The following is an 18,051-nucleotide window of genomic DNA, read 5'->3' on the forward strand; positions in this document are numbered from 1 at the left end:
GATTGTGCCGTTTGAATTCCCTATTAGTAAAAGCACGCAACGACTAGGTTGTTAATGGCCAGTAGAGTCAAAGAATGCAACCACTAGACTTGGCAAGAGGTACGCAGGGGGAACATAACACTTCACCAACAATCACAGGACAGACACAACCGCTTTATAGAAGGGGGGGGGGGGGGAAGTTGGTTGAGTGATCCGCTCGCAGCGAGACAACAGTTGCAGGCGGATAGGGAAAACTAGTAGTCATTGAGATCGAGGGTTGGACTAATAGCAAAAGAAATCGTAGCGATTCAACACAAACTGATGGCGGACGAGAGGGAACAATGGTTTGTCAGAGGCAACAACAGTCTGTCGGCAACAATTTTTTTTTTAAACTTTTTTTTTTTATATAGTTTTATGTATATATATATATTTAATACTATTTTTGTTTTATTTTTGATCCTTATATATATATATATATATATGTTCACATATTGTATTTATATGTAATATCTTTGTAAATAATAATGCAATTCACATCTTTCACTTTGGTTTGCACTTTCCAACATATACATATATATATATGTATGTATGTATATATATATATATATATGTATACATATATACATATATATGCATACATATATACATATATATGCATATATATATATATATATATGTATATATATGTATACATATATCTATATATATATATATATGTATACATATATACATATATATATATATATGTATACATATATACATATACATACATATATATATATATATGTATATATATATATATATATATGTATGTATGTATATGTTGGAAAGTGCAAACCAAAGTGAAAGATGTGAATTGCATTATTATTTACAAAGATATTACATATAAATACAATATGTGACCATTGGATTCATCTTCCAAGGTCTCTTGGACTCCCTTTGATGGTTCACCTTCCACACCATAACCCTTAGCGGATTAGGTGTTCAACATTCTCCACCTTAATCTGAAGGGGTGTATATGACTCCAAGAAAAGACTTGAACATAATGCATGTCAACAAATGACTGAATGTGCTCTCTGAAATGGAGGTTTTGAAGGAAGACCACAAACCCAAAAGGTGGTAGAACTCTAGGCTTCAACCGGCAATGGTTTAAGGATGACCACCAACACTGGAACGCTTAGTGCAGTTCCTGGAACTATTCCAAATCTGGCTAGAAGCTGAAGTCTTTTGCTAGAGGAAGTGCTCTTTAATGCTTTAAGAAGGGAGACCATTGGCTTCTCAACTTGGAACGCTTGATGCAGTTCTTGGAACAATTCCAAATCTGGTTGGAAGCTGAAGTCTTCTACTAGAGGAAGTGCTTCCTATTTTTCTTGGAAAAGGGAGACCATTGAGGTCTCAAGTTTCAAGCAACAATGGTTTAAGGCTAACCACCAACTTTGGAATGCTTAGTGCATTTCCTAGAATAGTTCTGAATCTGGCTAGAAGCTGAAGACTTCTGCTAGTGGAAAATGCTAGTTTGAAGACGACTGTACAGAATCACGGTCATAATTTGACTCTGGCTGGAACTTCGATTTTGGTTCAAGCTTGAGGCTTTGCTTTTGGTGTGGCTTTAGCTATTACTTAGGCTTTTCGAAACTTGTAGCTGATCATCAATTCCCCCCCTATCAGATACAAGGTGAGAAGATGATAACATTGTTACTTAGGCTCACTTGTACATGCTTGATTGATAGGCTTCAAAAAACAAGAAGCCTCATTGTCAATCCCCTCTTATCCCATACAAAGTGAGAGGATGAATATGTTTCTAGAGTGTTCACATGGATGAAGATAAAAAAACAATGATCCTCCATGCACAGAACTCAAGAAGGGTGTCGGTTTCTACCAAAAATGCACTCATTTACAATGCAATTTCACTGGTAAACTTATAGAAAAACACAATTTGCAAGTTACCATTGTTTTTAGATGAATGCCCAAGATATATAGTGCTTCTAAAATTGAAGGAAGAATGCCAAAAGCCATTGTCACCTTCTGCAAGATGATAATCTCAATTGTCTTTTGCCCCAAAAAATCCATTAATGTAATCTTTCAAAAACATCTTGAATGAATAAAGGAGGCTCTCTGACAAAGGCAACATCAACATGCAATGCATCCTGGAATAAAAATATGAATGGATTAGGAAGTGAAAAGGGGCATCCCTGGGCCACATGCTGGAGTACAAGGGTAGCTAGTAAAAGTGAAGCCGACACTTGGGTATATAATAGGTGGGAGCAATCGTGGTAAATGAGATGCCTGACCTTGATTTTTTCACCCTTCTTTATATGCCTTTTGCGGCTTGCCTTTTATGATTTTTTTTAGTTAACTGCTCGGGGCTCAAGGGGTAAGAACATGATGTGTGAGATGTAGCAGTGGATACCCCTTTTAAGGTAGGGCAGTTCATTTCCCACCATGGGTTGGGACAATCATGGGTTCCTAAATGATAGAGGAGGCTCATATAAGGCTTGTGGGAATCAGGTTGGTGGCCATGATGATGGGGTAGAGCTCATGTATTGGCCTTTGCCCACGTGCTAAATGTGCTTGTCCTGACCATCTGTGTACATTTTACTATTGAATGTAGCCAATTATGCTTTTGCTTTTCTTTTTAGCTGCATCAACCTCCGGGGCATCATTTTGGTCCTGACCCAAGGTGTGGGCAAGGGAAAGGGGAAAGCTGATCCTATGTGGAGCCAGTGGAGGAATGTGGATCCAGGTGGGAGAAATGATGAATGGGGTTATAATGAGTGGAAAGGATCAATATATGTAGATGAGGGAGCGGGACCACGCAACCAAAATCAGGGTTTCCCATGAAGTACCATCCCTAAAGCCAAATGGTCAGTAAAAGAGATCCCATGGGATTAGAATCCAAGGTTAACATCTAAGAAGGGGTCTAGGGGACAAGAGCACAGACCTAGCCCATTCTTTTTGCCGAATCCTCCCATTAATCCATGCCCAAAAGTGTCCATGATAAGTAAACTACAATACTCAATTACCAAATGACAAGTCATACCTTTAGTTTCGGAAGACACACCTTCAAACATAAGATCATGGCAGATGGGTGAGGGACCACATGGCTGGCTCAGGTGGCAGAGAAGTGGCACAACGAGCTAGTTGGTGGCTGTCGGCCGAGGACCATCTTGGAGAATTGTTTTCTCCTAGGGATATCACCCACAAAATGGTGGTTAACATCTGGCTCCAATTGGGACGTGATCTCTCGAAGAAGTGGACGAGGCTAGTTGAACGGGAGGTCACGAGAACTCCAACGTAGACCTGTTACCTGCACATGTCAATGACTAAACCCATGGGGCAACATGTTTTTCACGGTGTCTTATGATCACCCATGCTTAGTGTTGGGCTGTAAAATCAACAAAAAAAATAAAATATGCAAATTTTAATATAAATACAACTAATCTACCATGAAAAATATCATATGATGTTAGTTCTAATGCAAAATCAACATGCAATGCATCCTACTCTACCATGCATATGATACAATATCAAGTCTCAAAGAAAGGGGTGATATGACTTAATTTGACCGTCTTGGGCCAAAGTTTGTCGTTGACTTTAGCAATGTAATAATATTCTTCGCCAACTTTTCCAAGGATCTTGACAGGCATTGGGTCGCTATCAACCAAGACCAAGTCCCTGGCCTAATAATCCTTTTTAGGCTTCCACTTTCTGCTTGTTTTAGAAATTGGTCGTTTGAGAATACAAAATTATTGAGCTGGGAGAATAGGATAAGGCTTCTCAGTTTCATGTGTTTCGTAATATGGTCCAGGCTTAATCACATGAGATAGGTAGGTGGGTTCCCTATAAAGGATAAAACGGGTTCCATCAGATTGTGGGATGGTAGCATATGATAAGTCCATTTGAACATGACCCCCAATGGTAGCCCCCCATTTCCTAGATAATAGCATTCCCCACACATCAGGAATATCAATGACAACGACATCCATGAGAAGGGATATGTTAGGGTTCCTAGCCAAAGAAACCTTAAGGTCCTTTATGAGACCTTCCACCTCTATAGGCTTGGAGTTAAAACCACATACCTTCTTATACGACCGAGTGACGCTGAGACCAAGTTGCTTCATAACTTTTAAGGAGTTGCTTCATAACTTTTAAGGGCATGATATTTGCAGAAGCCCTCGAGTCTAACATACGATTGTGTAAGAAGAGGCCATTGATAGCCAAAGTGAGCATAAATGGTTCACACCTAGGGTTTCGGTCAGGAATATGAATGTTTTGTAAGTCTTCAGGTAATTCTTCTTCCTGAATACCTAGGGACTTTTTGATTTGTTGTTGTTGCTTGGGAATTTTCGCAATATCTTTCAAAGGAATGAGTATGGTTATTTTTCCTACAACAACCCCTATATTAATGTCAAGTTTAGCCTCTTTTCCCTTCTCTTTCTTCTTGATGTTTTCCTTCCTTGGGTGATCCTTTTTCGAATTGGCTTTGGTTGGGGGATCATTCTTGGGAGGAATTTCAGGGAGAGACTCCTTGGGAGGGGCTTTCTTGGGCAATGAGTCTTCTTTAGATGGTTCCTTAGAGGTTGTAGGGTCTTTTCTATTTTCCTTCCTTTCGTGAATGTTGGATCCCTTTTAACTTTCCCTTGCTATCAGAGTTAAGAATGGGTTCTTGCTTATCTTCCTTAAGGGTGACCTCACTAATGGGAGGGTGTGTATATGATCCTCCTAGCAAAATGTTGAATATGTCAGATTCGAAAATGTTAGCCTGCTCATCAACTTCTTCACCCTCACTCTCTCCCTCTTCACTTCCCTCATCCTCAGAAGATGAGTCCGGCTCAACAATGTTAGTTGGAGCCAAAGTGTTTGGGAATTGAGACGAGCTTGGCCTATCTTCTTCACTTTGTTTTTTGGGAAAGGGTTTTCCTTTTGGAATATAACTAGTTTTTTGGGCCCTTTCCAAGGAAATGATTTTATTCATGATAACGCTCTCACGTGCTTTTGCTTCTTTGGCGAATTTCTCCATTTTCTTGAGGATGGCAAGGAGGGTTTCTTCGTGTTGATCTTTGGACTTCTCCTTCTTGGTCTCGACTTTAGCTCTAGGGTTGTCAATGGCACGTACCTTCAAGATTCGTAGGTTTTCCTCAACTTCCATTGCTATCTCTTTGGCTTCAACCGATGTGGAAGGTTTCTTGTCCCTTAATACATAAGTTAAGTGGTCACCCACAACTTTTATGAATTTATCAAGGATATTAGCTTCAGATGGTTTCAGATGATCAGCTATATCCTTGACTACCCTATCAAATTTTTGAATGAATTCTTGCACGTCTTCCCTTCCCTTGGTTATTTGTTAGAATTTTTCAATGTTAGTTTCCTTGGGCATTGCATTACCACCTCTTCATGAATAGGTCTTCAAAGTCATCAGTCTTCTATGCACGCTGGGGGAAGGCTAAGGTACCATTCTCTTGCTTGTCCTTCAAGCGATAGACCAAAAAACATCGTGAGCCTATCTTCATCAAAGATCATCATAGGGACATTTGCCAATAGAATTTGTACTTTGGTAACCATCGGTTATATTTCTCAGGTAAAGGTTTGGGGATCATCACTCAAGTTCAAATGGCAAAGACACTAACCAAGTGTCTTTCACTTTTGGTTATCTTGGGTTGATCTTGTTTTTGGTCAGTGTTAGAACTAGATGGCATCTTTGGGGATGGATCACTGACTTTCTCAAATTTAGGGAGAAGCGAGGTTCCAATAGGTGATGGAGTTCGTTCTCCCCTTTTTGCAGCAACCCTAGTTAAAGGAGGAATGTTGTTGCCTTCAAGTAAATTAGGGGTTTGGACAATGAGTGGAGTCACCAGAGGAATGCTTATAGATGTCGTTAATGAATCAATTCCTCAATGATTCACTAGGGTGGTAGACCTTCTTCCACCCCGACAATGGCGCCAAAATGTTACCGCTCAAACTAGCAGGGGGCCTAAAGGGACTCCTAAAGGGAGCACTGTTAGATCAAGGGCAACGATGGAGACTTAGCCCACTGTCACCTCAGCTACGACTCCCTACTCTTTACGAACTTTCACCAATGGGAGGAGACCCAGTATATAGAAAGTCACTTGTGGAGGATGAATCAAGCAATGGGTGTGAAGTGATCTCAATGATCCTTTTCCTGGAAGGAGTTTAAGAATGGAGCTTGCTTGCTCCTCAAGCAAGGTACAAAGCTTTCTAGGAGAAGGAGGTGAGGATTTAAGGGCTAGGTTAAGGGAATATGACTTGTAAAGGAGTTTCCCAATCCCTAAAATCCTTGCGAAACTTGGATTCCCAAGTTGTCTCGGAATAATTGTCTTTGATGAGGAATGGGACCACACAAAGACAAGTAGACCCAGCCTAGGTTAAGGGGAGGGAGCTTAGCAACTAATGATGATCTTAACCTAAACAAGGAAGGGGAAATGATCAAAAGAAGAGTTTTCACTTAGAGGTGCCAAATTGATCCTATGAGGTACTAGCCTAGGGAACACCAGGGCAAAGTTTGGTCTCAGGGATAGGGCTTGGGATATCTCAAAATCCCATCGTCGGAATTTCTTCAAAGCTGGAGGAGAGCTTGAGGAAACACCAACGCAGTAGAGGCCTGGAGATAGACTTTTTCTATGGTTACTTTGTTGGGAAAATTATGCCCTAGGTGGCCCAGTGGCGCTAGACCTAAAAAAGAGGGGGAAAGGTGAAGGAAACATAGGTTTTAAGGTAATCACCTAATGGTGGATTAGTGCCTAATTCCTTTGGGGATATGGAGTCAAGAAGAATTATGAAAATGGATTTCGTTTCTAGCTCAAGGAGGCTTTAAGAGCAACTTCGTTTAGCGTTAGGGCAAAGAAAGAGAGTGACCTTGAAGCATTTATACTTAGTTTGCAAATCAATATGGCTTATTAAGATAACTTCGATCTCTAGGAAAATTTGTTCAACAAACATGGCCCATACATAGAGATAGGCTATATAGAAATATAATTCCACAATGAAACAGTAAATGCATGCAGCGATTAGCCCTAAAATAGCGAAAATCCCATGATCAATGTATGTGACAAAGTAAAAGAAAATAACATCAATGTTGTACTCACATGGAAGAGAATATATCCAACCATCAATACATTTTCCAATTAAGAAGCTCCAAGATAAGAAATACAATCCAAACATCAAAATTCATCCATCCTCCAATTTCATCCATCGAGAAGGAAATGCGAAATTCTCAAGAGAGAGAGAGAGAGGTCCAATCCAAGTGATGATACAAAATGAATTCATGTCTCTCCTATTTATACAGTCATTAGGAGTTCGAATTACCTAATTTGAGCCTACATTAGCCCATAAGCTAAAATAATGTGCAAATAACTATCTTTTGGTGACAAGCCCACCAAACTAGCTCATAAACAACATAATAAGCCTCTCAAGAGGTCGAATAATCAATAATGCATGTCGTTGGGCTTTGTAAGAAACCTGATGAAGTCCATAAGTGCCAAAATGATGAATTGGACTTCCAAAAGTAATGGACAAGGGTTGGCCCTTTGTTCTTTACATAATAAACCTGTGGTGCTCCCAATGGCTGTGAGGTCACACAAGTGACCTCATGGGCCTCCAAGTAAGTCGAAGATGCTTGTAGACCATCTGTAAGGGCTCAAATGATGGTGTAAGTGATGCCACATCAGCATACAAGTCCTAGGTCGTCTACCAAGTGCATGGTACGACTGTGGGGCCAATTTGGCAAAGGTGAACTGTGTGCGTCTTCCTCGTCCAATAGGTGAATCTTGAGCAATATTTGAACATCTCTGGGGATCCATGGAGTGTTGTCTACTGCTGTGGAGGCCCATGGCTCTCAACACACACTCTACATGTATCAATGTAGCCCTCTCGAGGGTTAGGATCCCGTATAGGGAGACCAAACCCAAGATGGAGACCACTTGCAATCTTGCATAAGATCCAGTGTGTCCCCTAGCCTTCCAGTACAACAAGTCATCAAGGAAATCGAGTAAAAGAGCTTACAAAGCATGGAAAACAAGTGGGGACTTCATAATGGCATACCCTTCCATAATGGGCTTTGGCATGTGCTAATGTTTCCAATCTCCAAATGGGGTTAACCAAGTATCCCATTAGGTGGTTTCTACTTCTAAAGGGGATAATATGTTCAAGCTACATCCTTTAAAAGGTGGTGGCACGTGATAAAAAGATGAATGGAGTAGGGAGTGCAAAGGGGCATCCTTGGGCCACATGTTGGGGTACAAGGGTAGCTAGTAAAAGGGAAGTCCGCACTTGGGTATATAATGTATAGGAGGGAGAAACCGTGGTATGTGAGGTGCCCTGGCCTTGATCTTTCCACCCTTCTTTATATGCCTTTGCATTTTATGATTTTTTTTTAATTAACTGCTCGGGGCTCAAGGGGTAAGCACATGATGTGTGAGATGTACCCGTGGATACCCCTTTTAAGGTAGGGCAGTGCATTCCCACCATGAGTTGGGACAATCATGGGTTCCTAAACAATAGAGGAGGCTCATCTAGGGCCCCTAGGGACCAGGGTGATGGCCATGATGATGGGGTAGAGCTCATGTATTCGCTTTTGCCCATGTGCTAATGTGTTTGTCCCAACCATCTTTTGCATTTTGTGGTACATTTTACTATTGAATGTGGCCAATTATGCTTTTGCTTTTCTTTTTAGTTGTATCAAGCTCCGGGTTTGACCCAAGGTGTGGGAAAGGGGAAGGGGAAAGTTGACCCTATGTGGACCCATTGGAGGAATGTGGACCCAGGTGGGAGAAATGATGAATGGGGGGGTTATAATGAGTGGAAAGGGGGCAATATATGTGGATGAGGGAGCGGAACCACGCAACCAAAATCAGGTTTTCCCATGAAGTACCATCCCTAAAGCCAAATGGCCAGTAAAAGAGATCCCACGGGACTAGAATCCAATATTAACATCTAAAAAGGGGTCTAGGGGACGAGAGCACAAACCTAGTCCGTTTCCGTTGAATCCCCCCATTAATCCTTTCCTAGAAGTGTCCATGATAAGCAAACTACAATACTCAATTACCAAATGACAAGGCATACCTTTAGGTTCGGGAGGCCCACCTTCAAACATACGATCATGGCAGATGGGTGAGGGACCAGATGGCTGGCTCAAGTGGCAGAGAAGTGGCACAATGAGCTAGTTAGTGGCTGCAAGGGGCTGGTTGCTGCCGGCTGAGGACCATCTTGGAGAAATTTTTTCTCCTAGGGATATCACCCACAAAATGGTGGGTAACAAGTCCCAATATTATAGTTTCTTTATAGGTGATTTAGGAAAGCCTCCCTTGTGGTCTGAATCCACTAAAGAGCACGAGAAAGGTTGCAAGGTCGCTGAGGGGACTGCAACAACCCTTCTCTTTTGTTCCATAAGGTCTGGCCCTCGCCTGGTGAGGCTTTGCACTTGGCCTGCTAGATTTTGCGGCAACAGGGCACAAGTTAGAGATTTTGCGGATTTTGCTGGGTAGTAGAGTTGTCTACAATATGTTTTTGTGAAGGTTCTCCCTTATCAAATACACAGACACACACATAACATATAACTCAAGTCCAGAAAATATTTTGTTACACATCGACATCATAGAGCTCAGCTTGCCCTTTACCCTTGGATGCACCTTGCAAGTTGAATGCCTTTTGGCGTTATTTTAACTCTCCTCGCATGAATGGCACACATTTGTATCTTCAAACAAATCTGTGAGTATATTGATGGAGTATTCTAGTTGAAATCAATGTCTCTAGAAGCTGCATCATTATCTTCTTGCAAACTCTATATCTACCAAACGAACCACAAAATATACATAGTTGCTTTATTCCTTAATTCCTTTGTGTGATGCTCTGTTTACAGTCTCTGTAGGGAAGGATTTTAAACAAGGCAGGGTAAGTGAAATCTTAGAGAGTAAGAGAGTTAGAGAGTTTCATCTTCCAAGTGGTCCTAATGACTCTACCTATTCACCTATGACTCGTCATATTTTTCCTAATATAATATTTACAATATACTTCAATCCCTCAAGATTAGGCATCTAACATTTAGTTGCCCAGCGCTCCATCTGTTTTTTTGGGCTTTTCAGGTTTCGAAAACTTTGGTTGCAATATCGTTATGGCTATTAAGAACATATTACATTCTGGATTAATTTCAGGGGCATCATTTTCAAAAATGTCTGAATTTGTAAGATTAATTTAAATGGTTTTGCCTCAATATTACTTGGTATATTTCTGACATTGAGTATAATGCATGTAATGAATGTTTATTTATCTCTCTTTTCGCTTTATAGTTTAACATAGCTGGAATTTTTTGATTTTAATAAACGGCATATTTATATGATAATGCAGATACTTGTTTAAAAAATCACGGTCTAAAGCGCAGTAAATGTATTAGTGATACACTTGCAAATTTTGGTTTGATAAAAATGTTTATTGATATATTGCTTTTATATTTTTTTTTACTTTTTGTACTCCAGTACTCCTATGAGCTTCTGCTACAATATTTGCTTAAGACAGAGTGTAAAATCATGCTTGGAATCGTCAATGAAAGGATAAATTTCCAAGGCAAGTTTGTTTCAGGCACCCTACTTATAGCGTATAGCTTATAAATTCTTCATTGTTTTTTATTAATAATATTTTACTGGTAAAGTCATTGGCAATAGCTTTTTCCATTTTTATATCATGCTTTCTTATACTTAATTGTTTCGTTTAATTTTTTTTCCAAAACAGTCTTATAAAATATCAATCTTTTGTGAACAGTCTCTCCTGGACAACCATGTGGTCCATATTCGAGTGAAGGAGAAGTCATAACATTAACAGGAAGTAGTCAAGAGGCTGTTGAACAGATAAATCAAAAAGAGATTCGTTGGGGGGTAAGCGTGAAAATGTTGGCTAGTTAGTGATGAGGTATTTAAATTGTTGAATTCCAAGAAAACTATTGTGCAATAAGGTGGTCAGCTATTATGCCCAGATTTAATTTGCAGCTTAATAATAAATACTATACACTTGCATGGATTTGGGATTTGTTTGTTTTGTGCGTACTTGCATTTAGCATAGGAAGTATAATATTTGCTGTATATATATTTGTTGGACACCTAATCTGCTAAGGGTTGGTGTGGTGGAATGTGAACAGTAACTGGAGTCCAAGAGACCTTGGAATATGAAACCGGCGGTCATAAGGATGTATTATAAATGCATAGCTTTGTGAATAATACTGTATTCCCCGTTCTATCTTATTTGCCTGTCCATACCATGTCTGTGTTTAACATGATATCAGAGCAGGCGAATTCCTACCCTGCTCATTAACCACTCTGTCTGTCAAAAACCCTCTGCCAAAGTCTGCATACACCTATTCTTGGTGCTAAATGGTTGCACAGTTTTGAATTGAACCTCATTGGATAGCCCCATCATAACGATCTCTGCAGTCCTGCCATTGCTCGGTGTTCATAATTGCCTCTAAGATCTGAATCATTCCTCCTCCTCCGCCTTTATTGTTGAGCAGTTTTCTCATGCCCGAGACATGCATGTCAGATCTGCTTAATGTTATGATATTATTCTGCTTTATTCCCTGTCTAGCCTATGCGTTTGAGTTTTCACTAGCAATTGTAAGTGAAAATTTCTGAATCTAACAAACCAGAAATGCTACTGCAGAAAACTGATTACATTACCTATTTGTATTCTTCATTTAACAAGTTATTTTCAGAAATATTAATGTAAATATACTGTAGCCTACGCCACTATACAGATCAAGTACTGAAAAATAAATGAGACAAACATGCAAAGGATACACTTATTTTAGGACTAAACATCCCCGGAAAACCCAATGCGGGAAAACCGGTGCAGCAGCTCTGAACGTTTTTTATTATTAAGCAAAAGTTCTGAATACAAATGTTGGTTTCCCTCCCGACAAACCAGTGACAGTGAAATACAATGGCGGAGAACCTGAGTGAGTTTTACCTCACTTCACCCAGCAGAATCCGGCTGATCCGACAGCAAAACTCGCTGGCCCCGGCTACCACTGTGCGGCCTCTTCGCAGTAACTGCGTGGAGCTCTATGAGGCTTTGTGTCAGCACTTCTGCCCACTGCGTCAACTTTCCCGATTGTTCTAGCAATTTCTGGCAGCTCCCCAGCTTTATGCGTGGAAGGCAGTTCTTCCTCTGCGTTGGCCCTCCTCGCTTTGCGTCAACACTGCGTGGGCCCAGTCTGGCCCAACGTCAGCTCTCTTGGCTGCTGCGCTGCCTCCACAAGATTCTCTCCGCCTCTTTGTCTGTATTCCTGAACTATCATTGCCCCTCAACTGCAAGATATCTCCAATCGATTTCCTTCTGGAGATCTTCTCACCGTAGAAAATCGATTACCTCAATCTTTCTGTGTGTCTTCTCTAACTGACCCCAAGCCTCCATTTATACTTTTCCTGTTGAGAAATCAACAACCGAGATTATGTCTCTAATCAACGGCTAAGATTAAATTAGACTTGATCCTCGTCTCTTAGAAGCTTCTCACCCATATTTTCATTAATACCCATTAATATGTTAATTTTCCCAAGTTTAGACTTAGGAACCCCATTAAAAATATTAATTATTTTAATAAAATAAAATGCGGGTGGAATTTTACCAAACGATTTTTGGGTCTTGGAGATCTCATGTATTCTAGCCCCTCCACAAAATTTCGGAGCTAGAGCACATTCGACGCTACCCAAAAATCAACACTCCCTCTTAGTGAGGAATGTGCTCTAGTAACAATTCCCAGTAGAAGTATCACACTGATCCACTTCATCAGACCTCTGCGCTGCTGATGCTTGGCGTGCAGCCCTTCATCCACTGCATTGCCGCAACCTGTACTGCTCTGTCCATCACTACTGCATCTGTATTGCAACTCCCTCTCAATACGCTGCATCATGCTGCCCATAGCACTGCCATTGTTAACTGCTGCACTGCAACTCAGTTGCTGAGAACTATGCAACTAAAAAAGTCACCCAAAAGCTGACATGTTGGTCAGTTTGGATACCTCGTGATGCTGAAGCTACCTTTGTTGCTAATCTGTGTTGACCCTCTAATGCTACTGCGTTGCTGTTGTATCTGCTCTGTGCCTCCCGCACTGCTCAACACTCTACTACGTTGCTTTAGACTTTGGTACTCTAGCTCTGCCACTGTCGCTTCATCATCCCCAGCACCAACTGACTCCCATCATTCTGCTACTGTCATTAAGGGCTCCCGTAGCCGTATGTGATCCAAGAGTTTGGGCACCTCAAGGATCCTGCCCGTTTTCTTGTAGTCCTCTCGACTACAGCTCAATATCGCCCCACCTCTTCTCTAGAGGAGCATGATCACTCATGGCACAATCATCATCATCACCCTCTTTGTCAGCTTGCGCTAGAGCAGCCTGAGTCACACTTCTCTTCTTTGCCCTTCTTCCGAGGTCAACGCTGCTTCAGACTTTGGTACTCTAGCTCTGCCACTGTCGCTCCATCATCCCTAGCACCAACCGACTCCCGTCATTCTGCTACTGTCATTAAGGGCTCCCGTAGCCATACGTGATCTAAGAGTTTGGGCACCTCAAGGATCTTGCCCCTTTTCCTGTAGTCCTCTCGACTACAAATTAATATCGCCCCGCCTCTTCTCTAGAGGTGCATGATCACTCATGGTGCAATCATCATCATTGCCCTCTTTGTTAGCTTGCGCTGGAGCAGCCTGAGTCACACTTCTCTTCTTTTCCATTCTTTCGAGGGCACTGCGTGGCAAAATGTCCAATTTCTCCACATCTGAAGCATCTGACTTTGGATATGTCTTTCTTTTTCCTCTTCTGCTGCCCTTGCTGTCCTGCTGATGCGAAAGCTGCATCCTCCTCTTCCTCCTTCTTGGCTTTGATCCCTTTGTTGCTGCTTCCTGCCTTGTTCATTCGTCTGATCTCTTCCTATTGAAGTGCTGCCCACATCTCCTCTCAAATGGGGAGAGAAGCCCTGCCCAAGATGCTCTGGAGTCTGGACAAAGGTTTCCAAGTCTTCAGTGACTGCGTTCAAGATAGTCTTGACCATGAATTCAGGATTTGGTGTAGACCCTACGGAAGTTTGCTGGTCTCGGATCCCTTGCAACCTGAGAAGGAAGGGATTGATTTCTTCTCCCTTCTGTATCTGATTCTGTCTCCACTGACTCTCAAGCAAGATCTTCCGTTGAATGAAAGTTCCCACGTACAAAGTGGTCAAGGCCTCCCACATTTCCCTTGCTGTGTCCTTCTCAGAAATATGTGGGATCACGTGATCCTTGACTCCGTCCAAGACCATGCACTTCGGTTTTGGCTAAGCCTCTTCGTACTTCTTGAGAGGATCAACATCAAACCGGAACAACAACTGTCTTCAAGGCATAATCCTTGATGCGGCTTTTGTCCAAAACTTCTAAGATCCTGGCCTTCCAAATGATAAAGTTGAATGCTCCATCCAACTTGTCCTGATCCCTCAGTCCATTAACTGCCATCTCTGCTCAAATGAGTGTCGAACGAGTTCTCTTCTCCCTCTTTCGCCACTGTCCTTGCAAAACTCGGATCTAGATTTCTTTGGCACTAGAAATCCTCCAAGGAACAAGCTCCCTCTGAAGTTCGATTTCCTTCAGTGAAATCCTTCTGCCAACAACTGTTGAACAACCCCTCTCTGATCTCTCTTTGCTACTGCTGTTGAGCATGTTGAAATTTGGTACCAGAGGACAGGTGGTTCCCTAAGGCTTTGATCTTTGGCCTAGGGAAAAGTGTCCAAAAGAATTTAATTTTTCTCCTAAAGTAACTTTATAATTTTTTATAAAGTTAAATTTAATTTAAAAGTGACTTTAAGTGATAAAGTTACTAAGTCTAATTTTAAAGTGACTTTTATAAAGTCAATGAAAAATTAGAAAGGAAAAGTGACTTTGGAAATAAACGACTAAGTAGGTCTTTATTAAAGTGGGGTGAATTAAAAAATAGAAAGTGAGATTTAAAATAGCATTTAATCTCAGCCATTGGATTTAGGGATCATCCAAAAGTCATTTAGGGTTGGGTTAAGGGAGGAAAAGGAGCAAAAGATCATTCATTCTTTCATGAGCAGATTGGGAGAAGGAGAGCAAGAGAGCAAGGGAGATTTCTGAACAAGGAGGAGAAAGAGGCAGCAGTTTGGCACACATACCAAGGCAGCACTTCAGTAAATCTGTACAGCTCAAAGAACAAGCAGAAAAAGGCAGATTTTTGTGAGCAAAACAGTGAAAAATTGATTTTCAGCACGAATATCGAGGAGGCGATTTTCTGCACAGTTTTCGAGGTCTGTCCGTACAAGTTCGTCTGTACGCCCGTACAGTCCGTACATCCGTACGGTCCGTACAGCTCGTACAACATTTTCAGATTGTCTGTTGGGCTGAAAACAGATAAGTTTTGCTTGCTGGAAATTTTTGTTTTTGTTGAAATTTATTTGCTGAAAATTTTCTCACTGTAAAAGGCATTTTCCAGAAATAAAGAAGAGCTCTCAAACTGGTTTTCCCCAAGAGTTGTAGGGGGTTTTTCCAGGGTCAAGTTGACCAAAAATCTCAGTGTTTAAATGTGTTTTAATGGCTGTTTATGATTGCTGATTTTTATTTCTGCAATTTCCAGCATTCTGTAAAATTTCCAGAATTTGTGTTTTCAGCAATATTTATTTTTTCAGCTTGTTAAATGTATGGTTATGGGAATGGGCATTTAACTACATGGGAGAAATAAGGTGAAACTGAAAACCGGGGTGGGAAAACAGAAATTTATACATGGTATCAGAGCTTGAGTGCTGAAAGGCAGTTTGAGACAGCGAAAGAAAAAAAAATTACAGCTGCTGATTTTTCACTTAGAAAATTCCAGCAAGCTGATTTTTTATAAACAACAGTTTTATCTTTACCACAACAGTGCTATTTTTCAGTTTTAGGACAGCAGGATGTCATTGGGATTGAGGGTGGATGATAGGTTGGATGGGCATACAAATTACAACGTTTAGAAGGAGAGAATGCAGAGTATCTTTGAGGAGGCAGAAGTCTGGGATATCATGGTGCATACAACACAACACCCTGTTGTTGTGCCTACTGATGCTACTCAATTGACTGCTTATAATAGAAAGAACAACAAGGGTAATAGACTGATTCTAGACGGAATCAAAGACCATTGCATTCCTCATGTGAGAGGAAAGAGCAATGCCCATGAGATGTGGACAACATTGTCCAATTTCTACCAGAGTATCAATGAGAACCGGAAGATGGTCCTGAAGGAGAAGCTGAAGAACATTAAGATGGGTAATGATAGTGCAACTTGATATCTCACAAAGATTACCAATGTGAGAGATGAGTTGGTAGCGATTGGAGAGGCCATTCCATCCATTGAGTTGGTGCGGATTGCAGTGAATGGCCTCCCCCGTTCATGGTTGAACTTTGCTGATGGGGTTTGTGCACGTGAGACCCTTCCCACATGGGAGAGGTTTTGGGATGATTGCATTCAGACAGAGATCAGGAAAGGACAGCTTGGGGTAGCCAAGCCAGTTGAGCAAGATGAGGACGTAGCACTGGTGGCAGGAGGCAAGAAAGGCAAAGGGAAGAAGCAGGCTTCCACAAGCGGTGGTGGGGGCAAAGGCAAAGGTAAAGGTAAACAGGGTAACACACAGAAGGACTATTCCAAGGTGAAGTGTTGGAATTGTCAGAAGATGGGACACTATGCAGTTGTGTGTCCGGAGAAGAAGAAGAAGAAGGGGAAGAACCAGGACGTGGCAGCTTCAGCAGAGATTGAGGACTTTGCAGGTCGTTTTGACCGGGAGTTTGCGTTCACTACATGTGAGTCCTTTAGTGCAGGATCACCTGCCACACAGGTTCAGAGGGAGCATGCTTTTCCCTCGATTAGCGGAGCATCTTCAGGTATCTGGTATGTGGATAGTGGGGCTTCACGTCACATGACAGGAGTCCTGGAGTACTTCTCAAAGCTTTCAGAGAGTGGCATTGATATTGAGGTAGTACTCGGTGATGACAGAGTTGTTAGAGCAGTCGGGGTGGGGACACTGACATTTCAGAGGGAGTCCAGACCTCCCTTGAAAGTGTCAGATGTTCTTTATGTGCCAGGGATGAGGAAGAACCTCATATCCGTCTCAGCTTTGGAGGACAGAGGATATGAGGTACTGTTCAGGGGAGGACAGGTGTTGATGTATCCCAGGGGCACTCCAGCTGATTCAGCTAGAGTGATAGGTGTACGCCATGCAAAGGTGTACAAGTTTGCATTCCAGCCCCGTTTGGCTTTGAGCAGTAGTACCGACAGCAGAGCTAGCAGTTCTGAGCTTTGTGAGATTTGGCACCGTAGGATGGGACACATGTATCATGGAGCCTTGAGGACATTGCGGGAGATCACTACAGGTGTGCCAGATTTCAGTACTGATCACTTCGATACTTGCAGAGGTTGTGCGATGGGCAAGTTTGCCAAATCCCCTTTTCCTAGCAGTGACAGCAGAGCGACAGGGATACTTGATTTGATTCATTCCGATGTGAGCGGTCGGATGTCTCATGTTTCCTTGAGTGGATATGAGTACTATGTTTTATTCATTGATGATCACTCCAGGAGGACCTGGATTTATTTCTTGAAGACCAAGAGTGAGGTCTTCAAGCGGTTTCAGGAGTTCAGAGCTCTTGTGGAGACACAGACAGGTCGGAAGATCAAGTCCCTGAGGTCGGACAATGGAGGAGAGTACACCTTTGGAGAGTTTGTTGATTATTGTGCGGAGGCAGGCATTAGGAGGGAGTTCACTGTTCCTTACAACCCCAGCAGAACAGGGTTGCAGAGAGGAAGAACAGATCCATCATAGGGGCTGCCAAAGCCATGTTACATGATCAGGGGTTGCCATTGTTCTTGTGGCCAGAGGCCTGCAACACAACTGTTTACTTGCAGAACAGGAGTCCGCATCGTGCCTTGGGGCACATGACTCCGGAGGAGGCTTTCTCTAGGAAGAAGCCTGATCTTGGTCATCTTCATATCTTTGGATGCATTGCATACTCCTATATACCCAAGGAGAAGAGGACCAAACTAGAGCCCACCGCAGAGAAGGGTATCTT

The 18,051-nt window shown here is 41.9% G+C and overlaps 1 protein-coding gene across 2 annotated transcripts in view; it reads left to right on the forward strand.

Moving 5' to 3' along the window:
- The window catches only part of LOC149211084 (transcription initiation factor TFIID subunit 5-like), a 339,491-nt gene that overhangs the window by 101,590 nt on the left and 219,850 nt on the right, over positions 1–18,051 (forward strand). For both annotated transcript variants that reach the window (XM_089396907.1, XM_089396906.1), the window contains exons 6-7: positions 10,467–10,554; positions 10,750–10,862. In XM_089396907.1, the coding sequence (XP_089253033.1) occupies positions 10,467–10,554; positions 10,750–10,862 (201 nt within the window). The remainder of the gene's footprint in view (positions 1–10,466; positions 10,555–10,749; positions 10,863–18,051) is intronic.

Source organism: Pinus tabuliformis, chromosome 1_2, assembly GCF_031772625.1.
Source record: "Pinus tabuliformis cultivar Carrire ecotype Pingquan chromosome 1_2, CPIR1, whole genome shotgun sequence".
NCBI lineage: Eukaryota > Viridiplantae > Streptophyta > Pinopsida > Pinales > Pinaceae > Pinus > Pinus tabuliformis.